At 43.2% G+C, this 22438-nt stretch overlaps 1 protein-coding gene and 1 long non-coding RNA gene across 2 annotated transcripts; one reads left to right on the top strand and one right to left on the bottom strand.

Moving 5' to 3' along the window:
* Window positions 1–1445: 1445 nt before the first annotated feature.
* LOC125618940 lies at window positions 1446–21963 on the bottom strand. The gene is made up of 3 exons (XR_007350322.1): window positions 18877–21963; window positions 17818–17977; window positions 1446–1662 (listed from the first exon to the last, which is right to left on the bottom strand). It is a non-coding gene; the product is annotated as an uncharacterized LOC125618940 (long non-coding RNA).
* Window positions 3379–5866, top strand: LOC107156479 (antileukoproteinase-like). Its single transcript, XM_015502586.2, has 4 exons — window positions 3379–3734; window positions 4371–4532; window positions 4933–5082; window positions 5666–5866. Exons 1-4 carry the CDS (start codon window positions 3650–3652, stop codon window positions 5668–5670), a joined length of 402 nt encoding a protein of 133 aa, XP_015358072.1. The 5' UTR covers window positions 3379–3649; the 3' UTR covers window positions 5671–5866.
* Window positions 21964–22438: the final 475 nt, after the last annotated feature.

Here is a 22438-nt window from a genome sequence, read left to right as displayed (position 1 = left end):
CATGCTGGGCTGAGGCCTGTCCTCTTTCCTCCCCCTTGTGGGGTTCCCCTCCACCCCTCCACCCGTGGCTGACGTCCCTGTAGTCACCCCTTCTGCAGGCTCCTGGGGGGTGCAGCTGCTCCTGTCTCCTCCCCAGGGCTTCCTAGCCAGCAGCTCCTCAACCAGTAGGTCTTCACAATTGAAATCTTTTTTTCTTTTTAATTCTTCACCTTCTGATTGAACTGTGCTCTAGGGTCACTCTTGAGCCTGGGTGGATGAGAGAAGGACTTTTCTTATGCAAATGTGACGCTCCTCTCACTTCACCCATGAGCCCCCTGCCCCGCCCACCCACTTCCAGTGCTTGCCACATAGGATTTGCAGGGCTCAGAGCAGAGAGAGCATGTGGGGCCTCTTGCTCAAATCGAAAAGCAGCAACAGCAACAACAGAGGTGTTGTTAGAGGTATTAAATTTTTTTTTTAATGTTCCCCTTCTACTGCAGTCTCCTTGGACTTATTATGGTGTTTAACAATTCTATTTAAAAGGTGGTGGAATGAGATGGACATCATTACCCTGGGTCCACGTATGACTGCACATATGGTGCGACCCTACCTCGTGTACAACCAGAGGAATGTAAAGTTGTGCTGCAGTTGTGTACAATGAACCAAAACGCATTCTGCTGTCATACATACCTAATTTAAATAAATAAATAAGTAAAATTTAAAAAATTCTGTGCAATGTTGCTCCCCCAGCGGCATGTGGACACTCATGGGGAGAGTGCAGACCCTCCGAGGTGCCCAGGGTCTCCGCTGCCACTTGATGTGCACGAGGAGACACCTGTTGCAGGGTTCCTCTCCCCGCCTCACATGGGTGACACGCTAGCAGACCTGAGATATTAATTGGAAGCCAGGACTCAAAAGCTGAAGGACAGTGCATCCTCCCAAGTAATGAGTGACTGGCCTTAAATAAATGGTGGTGGGCACTGTGGGGGCCAGGAGGCCATAGTAGTCAGGATTCTCCAAATAAAGCAGAACCAGGGTAGGAATGGAGTCAGATTTTGTCAAGCTTTTAATGGGACAGCTCAAGTTGGGTCCAGAGCCAAGGACAAAGCGTGGTTAGAGCCTGACAGCGCCCCGGGTCTCTTGTGTGCACAGGAACCTGACTGTGATAAAGCAATGTCTACTGCACCGACAGGCCCAGACATGGTGCCTTCAGACAAAGAAGAAGCGACACTCCCACTTTGCAGTGGGGTAACTGAACCTCAGAGAGGTCCAGTGATTTTCCTTCGACTCAGGTGAGCCTGCCTTTGAGGTTCAGGGTTTTAGCAGCCGTGTGGTGTTGACTTTGTGTGTTGTTTGTTGTAGCTGCAGGGCCTGGTACAGAACCAGGCACGTTGTAAATTGTTAAATGATTTCTGTGGGATGAATGAGTTCATAGGGTTTAGTTGAAGGCCATCGAGAGTGTGTCGTGTAGATGCAGTGAATCAATCTCAGCTTAAGAGGCTGTTAGGAGCGGGAGTGTCCACCACCAAACAGGCTTTGAGGACTAGCAACTGAGTCACCCATTTTAGGAAAGCTCAGTTTTGTGTTGTGAAATTAACTCATGATGCAACTTTAGGCTTGTACCTTTTCCTGAGGGATTCTGTCCCTTTGACTGCAAGCTGGGGATTCACAGGAAAAAAATTTCTGTAAAGGACGAGACATCGAATATTTTAGGCTATGAGTAAATATTTTAGGTCTCTGTTGCAAAGATGTCAAGTCTGCCATTGTCGTGGGAAAATAGCTATGGATATTTCATGAATTAATGGACATGTGGCTATGTTCCAATAAAATATTTAGGAAAAACAGGAAGCCCGGGCTGGGGCTGGGGCTCAGTGATAGAGCGCTTGCCTAGCATGTGTGAGGCCCTGGGTTCAATTCTCAGCACCACATATAAAAGTCCATTGACAATGAAAAAGTATTAAAAACAAAACAAAACAGGAAGCCCACTGGTTTTGGTTCAGAAACTGTAATTTGCTGCTCCTTGCTCTAGATAACCTATGAAGGATCTCAATATTCTATAATTTGAAGATTATGGCCAATTGAGCCAATAACAGAAATGTCAGGGTTGGTTATCCTCATGGAAGGCATTGCTAATTGATCACAGGGCTCTTTGATGAGAAAGAGTTGGTTTTTATCCATCTACCACAGATAGAAAATTCTAGTTATAGTGTTCTCTCCTCTCAATCTCTGTCTCTCTCTCATATATATATATATTATTCCTTTAATTTTGAAATTTCCTTTTTCTCTCTTGTAGAAACAAATATTTTTCTAGACATGGTGGCATATGCCTGTAATCCCAGTGGCTCGGGAGGCTGAGACAGGAGGATCATGAGTTCAAATAACGAGTTCAAAGCCATCCTCAGCAAAAGCAAGCTGCTAAGCAACTCAATGAGACCCTGTCTCTAAATAAAATATAAAATAGGGCTGGGGGTGTGGCTCAGTGGTTGAGGGCCCTTGAATTCAATTTCTGGTAACTGCCCCCCACCCCCCAGCAAAAAAAAAAAATATGAAAACCCAGACACTCTCTGAGCACTGAGGAAAATAGGAGAAACAGAATGGAAGTAGGGGACTTGAGTGAGAGGACTTGAACTGTCCCCTGGGTGGTGGAAGTGAGTGGATTTGAGTCAGAGCCATCGGGGTTGGATTCTACAGAAAGCAATCACCATCTTGATAATTAGCGGAAGTCTATGCCGACGGGGTAGCACAGAATGGGTCAGGTAGATGGCAGCTTTTTATTTATTTATTTTTGCTGTCACCTGAGATCTGTAGGACTTTGGGGCAAGAAGCATCCCTCTATCATCTCAAATTAACCCCAGCTAAATGTTGATTACAGAGACTGGCACACTGCTTTGTCCTGTTATCTTAGATTCATTTTGGTTATTTTCAGTGATGAAGGACATGACTAATTTATTCTTGGAGTTCTTCCACACTTTTCATCTTTTTGTCTCTGAAGAGAACCATCTTGTTAGAATCATCCCATCTCAACAGGTGGGAAAACTGAACTCCAAAGAAATTTGCTGGGGGCAGGGATTTCTCAGTGCTTCTTTCACGTATTTAGTGAGTGGCTTCCACGTTTCAGTTATGGAACAGACTCTGGGGATGTAACGGTACAGATAATTTGGGAAAGAAATATCTGTTGGTTGGGTGATGCGTCATCTGCATTTTTTGAGAAAGAAATCTCATTAAGCAATCAGTAGGGTGCTTTCACAATCCGAGAGAGTCCAGAAATGTCAGAACTAGGGGTGTATTGCCCAAATCTCCGCTGAGCGTCCACGTCTCCTGTTTCAGCTCCAGGTCCGGGGAGCGCAGCCGACCTCTCCGCCCTCTTCCACGTGCAAGACTAATGGGCTGCTTCCTCACAATGCTCAGACAGACAGACGTCCCCAACGGCCTCCTTATCAGTCTGGTGACAACCTCTTCTCTGATGGTTACTCTCTTGGTCTCAGAGTCCCGTCTGAAACAGGAAAGGGCTGCCATCTCCCTGGTCTCATGATTTTTGGTCTCTGACTGAGCTTCCTGCCCCAGCAACAGCAGCTGGGAGGAGCCAAAACCTTCTGTTGGGGCCACACCCACTGGCAAAGGTATAAACAGTGAGCTTTGGCGCTGGCTATCAGAGCCACCTGTCTGCACCATGAAGTCCAGCAGCCTCTTGCCACTCGTGGTGCTTCTTGCTCTGGGAACTCTGGCTCCTTTGGCTGTGGAAGGTTCTGGAAATGGTGAGTTGGAGTTACTCTGGCCCAATCTTGCCTGAAGCCTCAGAGGTGGGGGCTCCTGATGGCATGGGAATGTCCCCCTCTCTAGCCTCTGATCTCTCAACTTAGTTTCTGAAGACCTCGCTGAGGTCACGCCTCTGTCTGGGCTCCAAGGTCTCGTGTGACTCCCAGCGTGTGGAAATGCTGTTCACCCAGCCGTCAGTCACCCAGGTCTTCCTCCTCTGTTTCTCTCTGGCCCTCTCTCCCTGCTCTCCACCACCTTCTCCTACGCTCTCACACCATGACCGTCCAATCCCAAGAACCCAACTCCCTGGTCTCCTGACTTTCTGCTCCTGGTCTTCAGTCTCCGTGTTTCTGTCTCTGACTTTCATTCTCATCATCTCTCATGCTCCTTCCATCCAGCTTTGTCTCTATCTCTTGATCTCCATCATCCTTTGCCTTCTTCTTGGGTCCGTGACTTCCTCTGCTTGTGAACCTGATTTGTTCAAACCTGTCACTGTTTCTGGAGGGCATTTCCCTTGGGACTTGTGGACAGCCACTGAGGTGAGTGTCTCTCCTCCTGGGAAGTGATGCTTTGCCGGAGACTCTTGATGGCTACACAAGCACCCAGCCTCACCTGACCTTTGACTTTCTCTTTAGAATCTCTGAAAGCCGGAGCCTGTCCTGCTAGACCACAAGTCCGGTGCTTCCGATACGAGGAACCTGAGTGCCAGAGTGACTGGCAGTGTCCGGAGAAGAAGAGATGTTGCCCTGATTATTGTGGCATCAAATGCTTGGATCCTGTTGCCATCCCCAGACCAGGTAAGCTGGTAGAGGAGGGAGCTTGGAGACCCAGTGCCTAGGGGCACGGCCTGGAGGAAGGGTTCCTGCCAGGCCTCCTTCTCTGTCAGTCACACTGCTCCACACAGGAAGTTGGCCCCTGGCAGAAGACCTGGCCTGTCAGGAGGTCGGTCTCCCAGGCCACCATGAGGGCGTTCAGATAGCTACCCCTGGAAGCTGCCCATCCCGTCCACACTGGACAGCTGGTCACCTGCACCAACTGGGGGGCACGAGGGGAGGGGAGCCAGCTGCTACTCCAGGGGATGCCTTAGTGGGAGGGAGGTACGATGGGGCTCGGGGGAGATGATCCTCCCTGCTCAGGCTGGAGCAGAAGGACAGGGTGTCCAAGGTACAGACTGACATGTGGCTCTGCCCTCACCAGTGAAGAGGAAGCCTGGGAAGTGCCCAGTGGTCAAGGGTCAGTGTATGATGCTTAACCCCCCCAACCACTGTGAGACGGACAGCCAGTGTGACAGGGACTTCAAGTGCTGCCTCGGCATGTGCGGGAAGCTCTGCATTCCCCCCGTGAGAGGTAAGGAGGGCGCTGGGGCTGGTCCTCTCCCTCCCTGCAGCCTTCCCAGCTTCCACCCTCTGGGGGTTCAGCCATGTGCCCTTGAGGGATGAGGGAGTCCCGCACTCCGAGCACAGCCTCTGTCGGACTCCCTCATCCCTCAAGGGCACTGTTCCCTGGGTCCCGGGGCAAGCATTTCCAAGGACCACCTGTGGATTTGATTCCATTCCAGCCTCGGGTGAGAGCTCTGGGCAAATCACTTTCTGAGCTTCAGTCTCCTTGTTTGAAAAAGTGAGCATTATGGAGATGACAGTGTGTGGTAAAGCACCCTAGGCACTAAGTATTCATCATTCAGGTTGTTTACATCACCACGTCCAGGGTCCAGGCCTGAAGGATCCGTGGGATTTGAGGATGATCTAGTTCCAACTCTGAGTTTGAGTTTTTCAGTGAAATGAATCCTGAGTTCAGTCTCCTGACACCAAAACTCTTTCAACTCTACTGCCTTGCTGTTTTCCTTTTTTCTAGGGGCCTCGTTACAGGAAATAATGTAGCAATGATTTGGCTTGTTCCTACGCTGAAGGTCTTATCTGCTTTTCTCTTACAGCTTGATTCCTGCCCGTTGGAGGTGGCTCTGGGTTCCTGGTCTGTGTGGTGTGGGAACTCCCTTTCTGCTGCCAGGTGGGATTCTGTGGTGAGGACTTGGCTCCTCCACCCATACCTCCTTTTGGCAAGCACTTGGTACCCAGGAGGCTTTCAGGAGATATGTTAACGAGTGAATAAGTAAATAAACTTATTTCTCTGTGTACAACTTGCTTCTGTGATTCACTGGGGTTGGGTGGGAGTGAGGGACCCTTCTGGTTTGCTGCTGGAGATGTGGAGAGGAAGGAGGAGGCTCGAAGTTCCGGAAGCCTATCATGAGGCTGCGAGTTTCTAGCATGGATCTCCCGGCGCTGGCTCTGTGGTGTCTGGAGAAATGACTTTAGCTCCTAAATGTCATTTTTTCAAACAAAGTGCCAACAGAAAATCACTTTATCAGTTGAGAGCATTGAAAGGTACATCCTGGGAACCCTCTGCACATCATGGCCTCACGTTGCCTGCTGGAATGAGTTTGAATCTCTCACTTCTCTTTCCCAAGACATCATTTCTTCTGTGTTCACATAAAAATACTGCCATGATGCCTGGCAAGGTGGCGCACACCTGTAATCCCAGCGGCTTGGGGGGCTGAGGCAGGAGGATCGCGAGTCCAAAGCCAGCCCCAGCAACAGTGAGGTGTTAAGCAACTCAGTGAGACTCTGTCTCTAAATAAGATACAAAATAGGGCTGGGGAGGTGGCTCAGTGGCAGAGTGCCCCTGAGTTTCATCTCTGGTACTCCTTCCCACCCCCAAAAAAGAATATTGCCATGTTGATGAGTGACTGGTGGTCAGTACCATCTGAATGGGAATGAGCAGACCAGGCTTCTAGAGCCAGGGAGCAGGCAGAGATGTGCTCCACGTTTCTCTGTGCTCTTTGGACTGTGGTGGACTTGGGTCTCAAAGCCAGCTGGTGTCCTCGACAAGTCAGGGCTCCAGTTCCCAGGTTGGGGATTTTTAAAAATTCTTGTGGGCAGTGAAGGACATGAGAATTTAATCTGGGATTGGAAAAAAAAATGTTAGTCTTGTTCCCCAGACTGTTAGGTAGGGGGTGAGGCAAATGGGGGAAAAATGTTGATTTAAAATAACAATGAATTTCACCTTTATGTATATCCACAAAGGACTAAAAAAAAAAAAAAAACATAAAAAACAGAAGGAAGACAAGAACAGAGGACCTAGAGGAGAAAACAGGGGGAGGGAGGAGGCGAGGGAAAGGGAAGTACTGGGATCTGAAGTGGATCAGATTATATCCCAAGCTTGTTTGATCATATCAGAATGAACAAACACCAATATTACGTGTAGCTGTAGTGCACTAATTTTTTTAAAAAGTGATGCTATTCACCTAGAGGGAGGGGATGGGGTGAGGAAGACGGCAGAGTCAGGCAGAAGGAGACCCGGTAGCTGGAGCCAGCAGCTCCGGGGAGGGAGAGGATGGGGAAGGCACTGGGGAGTGAGATGGCTCAAATCTTTTGTGCAAGTACGGACATGGCACAGTGAATCCCACTACTAAGTATAGTTATCATGCACCAGGAAAAGGAGGCTTTTCATAATAAAAGCCCTAAAAACAAAAACAACAACAACAACAAAAACCAAGCTACCTGAGGTCAAACAGCAAGGTTTATACTCAAAGCAGAAAGTGGGCCCGGATAGGCTTCCAATCAGGTCTCCAGGAGCAGCGACTGGGTGTGTTAAATTGGCTGACTCAGCAAAGGGGCAAAGAGAGAGAAAACCCTTTTACATGTTCTCTGGGTGGAGAAGCCACCCTCCACGTGGGCCCGCCAGGATCCTCACACTTACTTCACACGCTCGTGTAGTCCTTCCCACAGTTTTCTATGGTGGAATATTGCACAGATGACAGTTAGCATCCTTATGAGACTAGGTGATAAAACCGCAGCTTCCGTTTGGGGAGCAGGCTCTTTCTCTTTGACCGTTTGCTCTGGGGGACTGTAGTTGTCATGTCATGAAGTCAGGCCATCTGGGGAGTGGCCCACAGGGTGAGGAATGACGGTTTTGGTCAACATCCTATGACGGCCCAGGGCCACCAGCAGACACACGATTGAACTTGGAAGTAGATTCTCCAGACCCATTCTAGGTTTGAGATGACCACAGGCCAGTGGACAGCTAGACTTGACCTCAGCCAGGACCACCAAGTTAAGACTCCATCTCCTGGGGTCCTGACCCTCAAGCTGTGACATAGGTCTATGGTTTTAAGATGCTGAGTTTTGGGGCAATTTGTTATGCCGCAATAGCAGTACACCAAAGATTGCATTCTACAACCAAATACAGCCGGAGAAAAAAGATAATTATGCACCCATGTCTTCTGTGAACACAGCAATGATCCCAAATAAAATATTCAAAATTAGAATTCATCAGAGTTTTAAAGTTCAATGTGAGGGGCTGGGGATGTGGCTCAAGCGGTAGTGCGCTGGCCTGGCATGCGTGCGGCCCGGGTTCCATCCTCAGCACCACATACAAACAAAGATGTTGTGTCCGCCGAAAACTAAAAACAATAAATATTTAAAAACTCTCTCTCTCTCTCAATAAATAAATAAATAAATAAAAATTTTTAGAAAGTTCAATGTGAGTGTGAATTCCTAAAATTAAGAATACAAACTAATACACATACACAATGAAACTCTATAGCAAAACCTACAATGAGCTGAATTTCCAGAGGAATTGTGATTGAGGTCAGAAACAGTAAGGATCACTATTCTCTCCCAGCGATGTCTGAGACAGTGAAAACTATACAATAAGACAAAGCAAGAAGGTATATAGCGTGGGGGAGGATGGCGCAAAACAGACGTTATTTGCAGACTTTTGTCGTTTTTATATGGTATTTTTTTAACACTCAATAATTTTGATAAGTAAGATTCATCAACGATGTTACACATAAGTTCTGTACAATATTTTACAGCATTTTTACACATCACCAGTGAGAAATCATAGAAAAAGTCGTAAACAATCAAAGAAACAAGTCCTACAAACTAGGAATAAATCTAAAAATTATGCCAGACCTTCATGGATTGATAAAAAATGTATTAAAGGCCTACAATAAGAACTAAATAAATGGAAAAATAACTTTTATGCTTGGGAAGGTGCTGCTACATGGCAAAGTTGGTAGTCTTTTTAAAATCACTTGCAAATTCAATGTGATTGCAGTGAAAACCCCAGTACGGTTTTTGATAAGAACTTGACAAAGGGATCCTATAAAGTGCTAGTATGAAAGTTTGAGAGGAGCCAATGAAATCTGGGGATGGAATTACTAGAGGTTAAACCCAGGGGCACTGTACCACTGAGCAACAGCCCAATCCATTGTTATTTTTTGTTTTGAGAGAACATCTTGCAAAGTTCCAGAGGGTCTCACTAAATTGCTGAAGCTGGTCTCAGACTTGCCATCTTCCTGCCTGTGTCTCCCACATTGATGGGATTACAGGTGTGTGTCACTGTGCCAGGCGCCAATACAATTTTTCAAAAGTGTAAAAACAACTGGGCACCATGGTGTATGCCGGTAATCCCAGCTATTGGGGATGCTGAGGCGGGAGGATAAAACGTTAAAAGCCAGCCTCAGCAATTTAGCAAGACCCTGTCTCAAAATAAAACATAAAAAGGACTCTGGTACACTCCCCCCCTCAAAAAAAATGTATAAAAATGAAGGCTAGCCAAACCAGGTATCAAAACATGCTAATGTTACGATAATTAATGTAGTGTGGTATTGGTATAGATATAAACAGTCTAGTCAAAGAGAACAGGATATCTAAAAAGAAATATGCATTTATGGAAATTCATTACATAAAAGGGAGAATTTTTACAACTGGGCAGGGCAAAGCTCAAACTAGTAAAGAAAGCAATTTGCTTTTTTAAAATTCAAACTAACAACTTTTATTGTGCTTATCAGTAATCTTTAAAGATTGTTTCCTTTGTCTTTTCTCAGTCTCTAAGTTTTATTTTAAATTGACAAATTGTAATTGCACATACTCATGAAGTACAATGTGATGTTTTGACGTATGTACATGATGCATAATGGTTAAATCAAGGTAACACTGCCATTACATCACATACTGATTTTTTGTGTGTGTGATGTAAACATTTGAAAATTTCTCAGCAGTCCTGAGCTCTGACCAGCATATCCCCACCCCTGCCCCAGCCCCTGGTGTCCATCATTGTGCTCTATTTCATGGAGTTCAACTGCTTCCGATTCCACATATAAGTGAGATCACCTGGCATTTGTCATTCTGAGGCCAGCCTATTTCACTTAGGAATAATGTCCTCCAGGTGCATTTATATTGTTGCAAGTACCAGAATTTCCTTCTTTTTAAAGGCCAAATAGTACTCCACTGTATTTATATACCGCATTTTCTTTATCCTCCCTTAGCTTGGTGGACATTGGGTTTGATTCTGTATGTTGGCTGCAATAACTACGGGGGCACAGATGTCTCTTTGACACATTGATTTCATGTCTGTTGGATGTATACCCAGAACTGAGATTGCTGGGTGTTATGGTAGTTCTACTTTGAAGTGTGTGAGAAACCTCTCTACAGTTTTTCCATAATGGCTATACTAATTGATATTTTCACTAACAATGTATCCAAGGATTCTCTTTTCTCTGTTCTCACTTACATTTAATTTTCTATCCTTTTAATAACAGCCATTCTAATGGATATGAGGTGACATTGTTTTTGGTTTTGGGTTTTTTTTTTTTTTGCATTTTCAGATGATTAATGCTATTGAACATTTTTTTTCACATACCTATTGGCCATTCATGTTTTCTTCTGAGAAATGTCTATTCAGGGCCAGGCGCGGTGGCGCACTCCTATAATCCCAGTGGCTCAGGAGGCAGAGGCAGGAGGATCCTGAGTGCAAAGCCAGCCTCAGCAATTTAGCAAGGCACTAAGCAGCTCAGGGAGACCGTGTCTCTAATAAAATATAAAATAGGGCTGGGGATGGGGCTCAGTGCTCGAGTGCCCGTGAGTTATCCCCAGTACCCCAAAATAAGAAATGTCTACCCAGGTTCTTTGTCCATTGTAAAAATCGGTTGCTTTTTTGCTATTGAGCTGTTTGAGTCACTCGTGTGTGTTGGACACAAACCTCTAATTGAATCTGTGTTTTAAAGGTATTTCCTCCATCTACGAACAGACCTTTCACTCCACTGTCATCTTTGCCGGGCAGAAACTTTTTGGTTTGGTGTCACCCCACTTGCCTATTTTCTCTTTAGTTGTCTGTGATTTGGGGTCAAATTCAAAAACATATTGTCCAGAAAAAATGTCGGGGAGCTTTCCCCCGGTTTTCCTCTTATAGTCTTACATCCGTCTTTACCCATTTAGAGTTGACTTCTGTATGTGGCGTGAGGCAGGGACCAATCTTGTCCTTTTCCACGTGGATATCATTTTCCCAGCACGATTCACTGAAGAGACGGCCCCTTTCCTGTTGCATGTTCTTGAGACCTTTTCGGAAAATTCACTGACCATGAACGTGTGGGTTATTTGTGGGCTGTCTCTAGGGTTCTTTAGTCACTTTTTTATGCTAGCACCATGCTATTTAGATTGTGGCCACTTTTTTCAAAGAATGTGAAAAATGACATTGAATTTTGATAGGGCTGGCATTGAATCTGTAGATTGCTTGGGTTGTACAATCATTTCAGTAATATTAATTATTCCAATTCAGAAGCATGGAATATTTTTCATCTTTCCATTTTTGAGTCTCCTTCCATTTCTTTAATTTTATAGGTTTGTGTGTGTGTGTGTGTGAGTGTGTGTGTGTGTGTGTGTACACAAATCTTTCACTTCTTTGTTTAAATTTATTTCTATTTTTTAATCTATTTTAAATGGGATTGTTTTCTTGATTTCTTTTTCAAATATTATTTAGAAATAATATTGATTTTGTATTCTGCCACTTCAATAAATTTATTATTTCTAATAGTTTTTTGTTGAAAGATTTACTGGATCTTGGGCTGGGTTGTGGCTCATTGGAGCACTTGCCTAGCATGTGTGAGGCACTGGTTTCAATTCTCAGCACCACATATAAAATAAATGAATAAAATAAAGGTCCACTAACAACTAAATATATACATATGTATATGTATATATATAAAATTTAAAAAAGATTTACTGGGTCTTATCTGAAGTGTAGAGATACAACTGTGCACATTTCAGGAAGATAGAGCATAGTAGAGATGTTGATTCAACTCAAATTGTTTATAAATTTAATATCATTGTAGGGCTGGGGTTGTGGCTCAGTGGTAGAGTGTTTGCCTAGCATGTTCAAGGCCCTGGGTTCAATCCTCAGCACCACATAAGAATAAATAAATAGAATAAAGGTATTGTGTCCAACTTCTACTAAATTTTTTTAAATTTAATATCATTGTAATAAAAATTCCTGTGATTTTTCAGGAAATTGACAATTGTCCCCCAAACTACCCCCCTATTCTTATGTTAGAATAAAAGTATAAGAATTTAATACAAATTCTGCAAGACCAGGAAATCCCTACCAATTGCCTAGTTAAATTATTAGGAATTAATGCTGCTTTAGTTATTGACATAGAAATAGAAAAATAGGTTAAGAGAACTGAACAGATAGCCCAGAAGCGGAGTCCTGCACTGAGGGAGTTGAGAACTGTGACAGGGGTGGTTCGTACCAGTTCATACCAGTCCGGGAACCGGCCAGAAGGCCTGTGATTGCATGATGGTCACTTCCTTTTACCCAGTACACAGCCACTCTAATAAATGACAACCTGTTACAGTGGGAAGATCTTACAGGCAGATCCATAGTGAGTGTGTGCTGTGCCTCAGGGTCCTCCTTCAATTTTTAAGTTGTTGATTGACCTTAATTTATCTATCTATCTATTTATTTATTTATATGTGGTGCTGAAAATCGAACCCAGTGCCTCACGCATGCCAGGAAAGTGTGCTACCGCTGAGCCCCAGCCCCATCCCCAGGACCTGGTTACCTTTTAACCAAGAGCCTCCAGGTCTGTGAACTAGGAAAGAGGCCACATCTCCTGGCTGGAGTCTCTTGAGTCACTTTTACCCATAAGATTTATATTTTTTCCCCTTATATGAGCCAGTGATTCTCAATATTTAACATGCACCAGAATCATCTCGAGGATTTATTAAAATAATGATTGTTGGCTCCATTCCCACTGGTGTTTATCCTGTAGATTTGGAGAGTGATCCACAATTTTAATTTTAACAAGTCCCTGAGCAATGTTGATGCTGCTGATCTGTGACCCACACCTTGAAAATTTATTTCCCCCCAACAGCTTCTTAGTAGTCTACCTCAATAGTCCATCCCTAGAAATAGAAATACTGCGATTGGCCACGGCCATAGGTGCCAGGGAGTCAGATCCCTGTGTTTACAGCTCCATCCTGTGGCTTGTTACATTAAACCACATTATACTCACATTTTCTCTGTTAATCCTCGCTACCTAGCAAGTTTATAATAACAGCAAAAATTATAAAGAATCCACCACCATCATATTTAACAAAACATAGGAAAAGTTGCTATGAATTATTGAAAAAAAACACTAAATGAATGGAGTGATATCTCACATGAACAATTGATCAGATTGCCGAAAAGACATAAATTCTTCTAAACTTGAATTAAATATTAGATTATAATATAAATCCAGTCTGTATGGGGGTTGGGGGTGTTCATTGTGGGAATTTGACAGCTGATTGCAATTTTTATATGGAAAGGAAATGGGCCAAAGTGCCCAATACATTTCCCCCCAAAAAATTAGGGAAGGGAGAACTGCCCTTTCCCAGACATTAAGACTTATTGTAACATCATCATAAAAATAGAACACGGGGTATAAATGAAAAGATCAACAAGACTGACTCAATGTGATTTGAAAGAGAACCCCAAAATGAGATCTGTGCATATGTAGAACTTCGATCTGGGATATAAGTGGATTGGCAGATCAGTGGGGAAGGGAAGGCTAATCAATCAAGAAAATGATGAATATAGAAGAAAAGTAAATGGTATCCTTTCCTCACACTGCAAATAAAAGTCAGCTCCCGAAAAGTTAAACATTTAAGTTTCAAAAGCAAAGATTTAAACTTTCATTAGAACATATAAGTTCCTCAAATCCTGTATGTTCTCAAGTCATATATTTCTCCATCATAAAATATTTCAAATATATAGAAAAGTATGTATATGGGCATATCTTTATACATATTCTATGTCATATATTTGCTGAATCATTTATAAGTAACTTGCAGACAGTATGTTCCTTTGATTCTCGTAAGAGAATATTCTTATATATCTCAATACTATTAATAGATCCAATAATGTAATATTATTTCAATGATATCACCTAAAATATAATTGCTGTTCAACTTTCATGTGGGAACAAGAACATCTCTCACATAACTGTAATGCCTTTCTCATGCTTGAGAGAATTGATTCTATGATAGTGTCAATATTCATTCTATTTTTGAAACTTCCCCAATTGTCTTGTGTAAGTCTTGTTCCAAATCAAGATGCTTGATTCCAATTCTCTGTCTTTAGGATGTCGGCTTTGCAAGTCTATGACAATTGTCTTCTAGAAGGTCACACATCCTGAATTTATCCAATTGTTTCCACACAGTGACATTTAACTTGCCTTTCTCTTCTCCGTATGTATTGTAACCAAGATGTTATATTCAATTCAAGTTAATGGGGCTGGAGTTGTGGCTCAGTGGTAGAGTGCTTGCCTGGTATGTGCAAAGCACTGGGTTTGATCCTCAGCAACACATAAAAGTAAAATAAATAAGATAAAGGTATTGTGTCGAAAAATTGTATTAAAATTCAAGTTTAACATTTTGGTAAGAAAGTGTCATAGGAGATATAGTATAGTTCATTTTACAATGTATAGTTCATATTGCAGTGTATCAGGGAGAAGATCAGCTATTATATTCTTAACAATGCTAATTTAAGACGGGAATCCTGATTTTTCCATTATAAAAATACATTTCTGCTGAGTGTGGTGGCCCATGTCTGTAATTCCAGCTTCTCAGAAAATGAGGCAGGAGGATTGCAAGTTCTGGGCTAACCTGGGCAATTTATATTTGATATCCTGTCTCAAAATTTGAGAAAACAGAAGTAAAGGATTGGGGATGTGGTTCAGTGATACCACATTCCCAGCACAGGAAAAAAATTCTTCCTTTGCAATCAATAAGAAATTGATGGGAGGCTGGGGCTGTAGCTCAGTAGCAGAGTGCTGGCTAGTATATGTGGGGCACTAGGTTCGATCCTCAGCATCACATAAAAAAAATAAAATAAAGTTATTGTGTCCACCTACAACTAAAAAATAAATATATAAAAAAAGAAATTGATGGGGTGAAAATTTATCAACTGGGAATATCCTGAAGTCCCACAACTAGTATCCTAGTGGTATTAGTACCTACTGAGACCCTTGTTCACATAAAATACCACACTAGGAGTAGCAAAATTGTATTTTCTTTTTCTAATAATGCTATTTATTCCAATTTACTAGCTAACATTTTTCTGTAAAGATGAGATTTCTTTTTCTTTCTTGTAATCTGTTTTTTAAAATTGCTATAAGATTATATATTTTTTATTTATTCCATATATTACGATCAATTAAAGTCTTTATTCTTTGTTCCATTTGTTCTACATGTGGCCATGGGGATCTGCTTCCCGCTTGTCCTTTGCATTGCCGCATTGGTTATCAAGCGTTTCCTGGCTTTCCAGGACAGAAGGTGTCATACATAAATGCCTACAGTTGACATTTCCTGTCCTCCCTAAAACCAGCCATTTCTCTAAGGGATGGGGGAAAGAGATTTAGAAACCACAATCAGCACAGTGAGTGTGTTCAATACTATTGTGATGTAGTCGCTTTCATTTTACAAACCCAGAAAACATTTTAAAAACATGATTTCATATTGGCCTTTCCAGTTCATATTTAACATGATAGTTTTAAAACATTAATTTTATGTATGATTCTCTTTTCTCTTACTTCTTTCTCCTAAAACATCCATAAAGTAGCTTTTTTTACAGTGCCATCATTACTGCTGACAATAACCCAGTGAAGTTTTAGATTTCTGTTTGTATTTAGGATATATCCAACCAAAGATATACATTAAGCGATATAAGCAAAAGTGACAGAATAATATTTTTAAAAAAATATAATTTTCAATTTTATATTAATCATTCGTTTCTCTTTATTTTTAGTTGTTAAGAGTTATTTTCTTTTTATTTAATTTTTCAAACATTCAAAACATTTTTGCGGTTTGGAAGTCAAAGTTAAACAAAAAGAGGGTCACAGAAGCCTTGCCTGCCCTTCTCCACTTCACCCAGTCATTGCAAGTAACAATATTGTTGGTTTCTGGTTTATTCTTCCTAAATTTTTATTTGAAAAACTATTATTATTTGCATCTATTATTATAGACTGATTATTATATACATTGTTCTTTAAAATGTAAGTGGGAATCCCTCCATTTCAGCTAATGAAGACCTTCCTTGTTCTATTTTTTTAAACAATCGTGTCATAATCTTCTGTTATGTGGATGTGTCAGAGTTCATTCACCTCATTTTCTGGTCTTACGTACACAGACAATCTGAAGTCACACACGCTAACGTAATTGTTGACATACACCCTCAGGGCAGATTCCTAGAAGTGATTGCTGGAAGGATAGATGCATTGCTAAATTTCCATAATACATCCCCAGCTCAGGAAAAAATCCCCAGGGATTACACCATTCTGGATTCTTAACCAGCCACGTACCAGAAAGACTATTTCACACCTTTGCCAGCAGAGTTTGCTGTCAAACTCTGTTTGGGCAGTCTGGTAGGTGGAAAACATTGCAGCAGAGTTTCAATGTGCATTTTGGTTACTACAGAAGTGAATCTTTTCCTTATTTTAAGGGCCATTTGAAATATTTCTTACAAATTTTCTGTCCTTGCAATTAAAAAAAATATTTTTCTTTAGTTGTAGATGGACACAATGACTTTATTTTATTTTTATTTATTTATTTTTATATGGTGCTGAGGATCTGAACCCAGTGCCTCACACATGCTAGGCAAGTGCTCTACCACTGAGCTACAACTCCAGTCCTCTGTCTTTGAATTTTATTCACTTTCTTCTTGGGTTTTAGATTTCATAGAGCTCTTTATATATGGGGGAGATTAACACTTTTTCTTTGATACTAGCTGTATTTTTCCTAGTTTTTCTTGTTTGAATTTTATAAAGATCTTTTAGTTGCAGATATCTTTGTTTTATTTATTTACTTATTTTTATGTGGTGCTGAGCATCAAACCCAGTGTCTCACACGTGCTAGGCAAGCACTCTACCATGGAGCCCCAGTCCCTCTTGTTTGAATTTGATTATAGTTTCTTTTTTTTTTCTCCCTCCCCATGCATTAAAAGTCTTTATGGCTTTCCTAACATGACTTATTGCAAAGCATGTATTTCCTTGGTGACTCATGATGTTGCGTTTATTATGCATTATATTTCCATTTGTGCTTTCTATTTCCAGGATTTGTTTGATTATTTAAAAATTATTTTAGTCTCTCTGTTAAGTTTCTCAGATAAATTATGGAAGTGTTTCTTTACATTTTCTTAAAGTTCATTGCGTTTCTTTAAAATAATTATTTTAGATTCTCTGTCCAAGAGATCAGCCAGCCATCACCCTGTGGTTGGCTTCTGTTGCTTCACTGTGTCCATTGGGTGAGGTCATGGTCCCCTGTAAGCTCCTGATACTTGCTGACATATGGAGATATCTGAACATTGAAGTATGAGGTATTCATTTCAGGCTTTGCCATCTCACTCTGTGTGTATCCTTCCAGAAATGTATTGACGGAGTCCGTGGAGACTCTACCATTTCACCCCTAGGTGGCAGACTCAGTCCCAAGTTTGCTACAAGTCATGGTTGGTATGTTGACACAATTTTGACATTAGGGGGCACCCTAGACTCAAATTTCTTGCAAATTTGTAGTTGGGGTGTTGTTCAGGATAGGTTTGGGTAGTGCCCTAAGTGAGTAGTCTGTCCCCACTGTGTCTGCAAGCTCCACCTGGGACATCTCATTTACAGTCCCTGGTCTGAGATCAAGTGCCATGGGACTCTGCCTGGTGCTGGGCCTCACCCTGGTGGGTTCATCCCTGGGCTCCAAAACAATGTCTTTCACCCACCTCCTTCTTCTTCCTCCAAGCAGTTACTCTGGAATCATCAGGTGGTTCTATTTCTAGTTGTCTGAAGCGTCTCCACAATGGTTCCACATTGTTTTCCATGATGACTGTATTAATTCACATTCCTGACAATGGTATATACAGATATTGTGTCCACCTAAAACTAAAAAATAAATGTTAAAAAAAAGATGTATAGAAAGGGGGGAGAGGGAGGGGAGGGGAGAGACCATTTTGAAGATACCCCTCTAAAACCACTGTAGCCAGTCCTCTGGCTCTCTACATATGATAATTTTTTAAAGTCACTTTTTTTTCATGCTGTGACTAAAATACCCAATAAGAGCAATTTAGAGGAGGGAAAGTGTATTTGGGGCTCATGGGTTCAGAGGTCTCAGTCCACAGGTGGTCAACTCCATTGCTTTGGGCCCTGCACATCATGGGGGTGGTGGGGAAGGGCCCAGTGAAGGAAAGCTGTCAGCTCCTGGCAGGGTCAGGAAGCAGAGAGAGGGAAGGGGCCACAAGGAAGATGCACCCTTCCAGGGCACGGACCCAGTGACCTGTCTCCTCCAGCCACACCCCACCTGCCTAGAGTTACCACTCAGTTATTCCATTCAAATTAGGGTGGACCAATTAAGCTATAGTTCTCATAATATAATCATTTCACCTCTGAATATTTCCACAGGAGCTTTGGGCGATACCTCATGATATCTCATATCCAAATCTTGTTTGAAAACCAACAGCAGGAATCCAGGACACGGCCAACATTGTTTGACCCGTATCCCTTTGCTGATGTGGCAGAGACTTAATATAACACTCTGGAATATTCGCATCTTAAAAGAAGCTGTCAGAGGAGCAGAATACTTAAACCAAGTCCAGGGCATGCTACTGTGGACAGGTGGGACTGAAGGCAAAGTAGATCAGGGACTTCCCCAGGGCCTGTTGCACTACATCTTCTCTGTCTTTTCTAGGAAATCATCTGTCCCTGAGATCCCATGAGGAATGGGTCATGAAGGGTCTCTGGCTTTGGCCTTGGGTGGCAAATAATGACTGGCAGAGTTCAGGCACCTGTTTTTAGTGTTGAGTTTCCAGCCAGAAATCTGGACACGTGGCTTTGACCCGAGGCTGCTCACCACCTCCCGTGCGTCTCTTTTCATCTCTCCCACAGCACACACAGGATCTTTCTTCCTCCTCATCCACCTCTTTCCTATATTCTGAGGGGAAGAGCAGCTAAGTTCTTTGTGGTCTCTGAGGAGGACAGATGCTCCCTAACAAGATGCAAGGATTCTCACCATACGCAGAAAGAAAATGTGAACTACCTTAGCACTTTATACAAACATAAGGAAAAAATTAAGCTAATCAATCTGAAGTTCTAAGAAGCAACAAGATCACATCATAAACTTATGTATATGCTTTTATATTTATGTATGTTTATATAGCTGGTACATGTTCAAGGAATTTTAACTGGTAGGATTGCAAAAGAAAGTCATTGAAAACCAACAGCAGAAATCCAGGACACGGGCAGCTCATCCTGTCTCTACCAGGTGTTCACCTCACCTGGGAGTGATGTGCATCTCCCCAGCCTGGACACAGCTCTGAGATTGGTGTGGACCGTGGATGTCAGTCCCATAACAGTCCCAGGAACTCCTCGTGTACCACTCCTCATGGGCGACTCCTAAACACGGGGGTAGGAGTCTCCCCTATTTGGTAAGAAACTTACTTTGGTGTTGTTCCTGGTCTTCATTTGGTGAGTTTTGTCTATTGGGCAGGTTTATGTCAGAGTTGGACTAGGCTTTTCTTGGCACATTGGCACCATCCTGGATCTTGATTAGGATTTTAGTTGATTATTATTGTCATGTACCTGCCGCTTAACTTGGATATAATGTCTGACCTAGCTCCCTACTGTCATGTGCCCTTTTGTCCATGACAGAGTAGGACAGAGTAGGACATGCTTGTCCCTGGACACTGGCCAAGCGGTCTATTTCCATTTTGGCCAACTTTTCCATCTTGGCCAGGAATCCGTGTCTGGTTTGTGCCCATGTCCTACACTGTCTGATCACTTTGGTTAGGAAAACTGTGTTGGGGTTTTTCTTGGGCTCTGTCCTCTTCTGTAGGGAGAAGTGAGTCTCGTTGTCGACCTGTTAAATTTCTTGAGCATGAATCAATCACATAAACATATTCATAAGTTGATAATGTGATCTTGTTGTGTCTTATATTTCAGATTAGCTAACTCAATTTCTTCCTTGTGTTCGTTTAAAGTGCTAAGGCAGTTAGCATTCTCTTTCTGCACAGAGCTAGTGTTCTTACATCCTGTTCAAGTGCATCTGTCCTCCTCAGAGACCACAAAGAACTTAGCTACTCTTTCCCTCAGAATGCAGGAAAGAGCCTTTGTGTACGGTGGAAGAGATGAAAGGGGACGTGTGAGAGGTGGTGAGGAGCCCCGGGTTCCAACTGGATGATCACAAGTCAGGAGAGGAAACTGAGGCCCAGCGAGGGCGGATGATGCTTCCTGCTACTTCACAGAACGTCACTTTTCATCTGAACAGAGGCCAAGTACAGAAACACGTGCCCTAACCCTCCACAGGCACAAGTTGGTCCAGCTCCTGTGCCCACCCTCCACTCTTCACTCCATCCCCCGTCTCCCTGGGTGCCCCTGACCTCAATGAAGTGTGTGATGACTCTAAGGTGCAGACTCCCACCTGGTCTCAGACCCTTGGTCCCTGCAGGACCCCACCGGCTCATGCTTCTTTGTCCTTGGGGTCACTGAACCTGGCTCTTGCTTGCCAATAGCAATGTCACTTTCTGCCTCATTTTCTTCTGACCCTGAGATCTCATTGTCCCTACAGGTTTGGGGTTGGGGGCATTCCTGCAATGGACAGGCCCCAAATAAAAGGAAAAGGCATGTTTTGGAGCTGTAGAGTGCTGGCCCAGACCTCTTCCTGGAGGGTTTCTTATCCCTGGTGATGCTTGAGTCTTGTCCACCCAGAGGCACAGCCCTCCTGGGAACATCAGTGCATTGACTAGAAAAAGGTCCAGGGCAAGACCTGAGAGGGAACTCTGGAGACCACGGAGCCCAGACATTCTCATTATCAATTACCAGGTAAGTTGCAAAACCGATTACAAAATGGATCACATGGATTTCCAAGTAGACAAGGAGGTCAGCACTATTCAGGATAAAAAGGTAAAAACCAAGCTGGGTCCCAAGATCTAAGTCAAACAGCAAGTAGGTGATCATTATCATGACCAGAAACAAATATATAATCAATGTTCTTGGTGTGCATGTTTTGAAATGAGAACGTCAGACCAACATCCAGGTGGAAAACAAGAACCAGTCCATCCCGGGCAGTGCGCAGACACCACAAGACAACCTCGCACCCCAACTGTACAGCAGGTAGAGGACGATGGTCATCAGTGGATAGAAAATGCCGACTAAGATCAAGGCTATGGCCACTGTGTAAGTGGATCGCCACGCCAATGTCTCAGTAGAGAACAAGGCCACTTTAACATGGACAAGGGACACTGCAAGTGTGTGACAAGGACCAAAACCACATATCAAATCATGTCTCTATCAACTGCCTGGGGACCGTCCAAGTCAAGAAGAAGCGCCACTTTGTGACATTCCATGTGGCAGACCACAAGACGGATCCCAAGGCAGCTGCTTAGCTAAGCTCAGGAAAGATCAAAGGCAGACACAGAATTCTAAGCAGGACCAAGGGCATGATCAAAGCCCAAAAGGAATGTCAGATGATATAAGTAGAGAGGAAAAACCCGTCAGTCGTGGGCAAAAGGACAGAGAGAAGGATGGTTCCCAAGGCAGCTTTCCTGTTGCAACAAAATAGCTAAAGTCTGTGACAAGAAGCAAAGATAGGAGTAACAGAGGAGAGGAATTCAAAAGGATGGGTTACCATCAGAGAGTTGTGTGGCATTCTGTGTGAAAATGAATTTCAGGGAATGAAGTTTGGCAAAATCAACAGATTACTCAAAATGTTCCCTTATACTGCTGAATAGTCTCTATCTTTGGAGGGTGCCCGGTAGTAAGCCCAAGGTCTTGTGCATTCTAAGCAGGAGCCCTACCACTGGACTACACCACAGCCTGAATTCTCTTGATTTGCTTTGCAATACCGAGAATTGAACCCAGAGCCTTCCATAAGCTAGGCAAACACTGAGCAACATTCCCAGAGCCTTGGTAAAATTTTAAATTTGTGACAGGGTCTTGCTAAGTTGCCCAGGCTGGCCTTGACCTTGTGATCCTCCTGCCTTGCCTCTCAAGTAGCTGGAATTACAGGAGTGTGCCACCATGCCCAGCAGGACTTCTAGTTTAAGATGTAAATGAGGCAGCAAGACGCTCTAAGTCCTTGATATCTTAGCAAGAATAAATGTGCTCTCCAGAGACAGACTGTACGTTGGTCAGGGCTGACAGGCTCAGGTAGTGAGGATGAGGGGGAAAATATGTGGGACAAACTGGCTCTGCTGCTGCCCCACTTAACCTACCCCACTTAACCTTCCAAGGAAGCTCCAGAGAAGAGCAAAGCGGCAGGAGGAGGAGCAGTTTGGACCAAGCAGAAAGCACAGGCATGGACGTCAGGTGAGCTGAGTGCCAGCCCCAGCTCTCTCTCTGCTCATAAAGTGA

The sequence above is a fragment of the Marmota marmota genome, unplaced genomic scaffold (genome assembly GCF_001458135.2).
Source record: "Marmota marmota marmota unplaced genomic scaffold, marMar, whole genome shotgun sequence".
Classification (NCBI taxonomy): domain Eukaryota; kingdom Metazoa; phylum Chordata; class Mammalia; order Rodentia; family Sciuridae; genus Marmota; species Marmota marmota.
The sequence above is the reverse complement of the archived record's forward strand: the minus strand, read 5'-3'. Positions and strand labels throughout refer to the sequence as shown.

Excerpts from the sequence above, each read along its gene's own strand:
- LOC107156479 (XM_015502586.2), top strand. The coding sequence starts at position 3,650 with ATGAAGTCCAGCAGCCTCTTGCCACTCGTGGTGCTTCTTGCTCTGGGA. Across the intron at positions 3,735-4,370 it reads TGTGGAAGGTTCTGGAAATG|AATCTCTGAAAGCCGGAGCC; the intron begins GTGAGTTGGAGT and ends CTTTCTCTTTAG. Across the intron at positions 4,533-4,932 it reads TGTTGCCATCCCCAGACCAG|TGAAGAGGAAGCCTGGGAAG; the intron begins GTAAGCTGGTAG and ends TGCCCTCACCAG.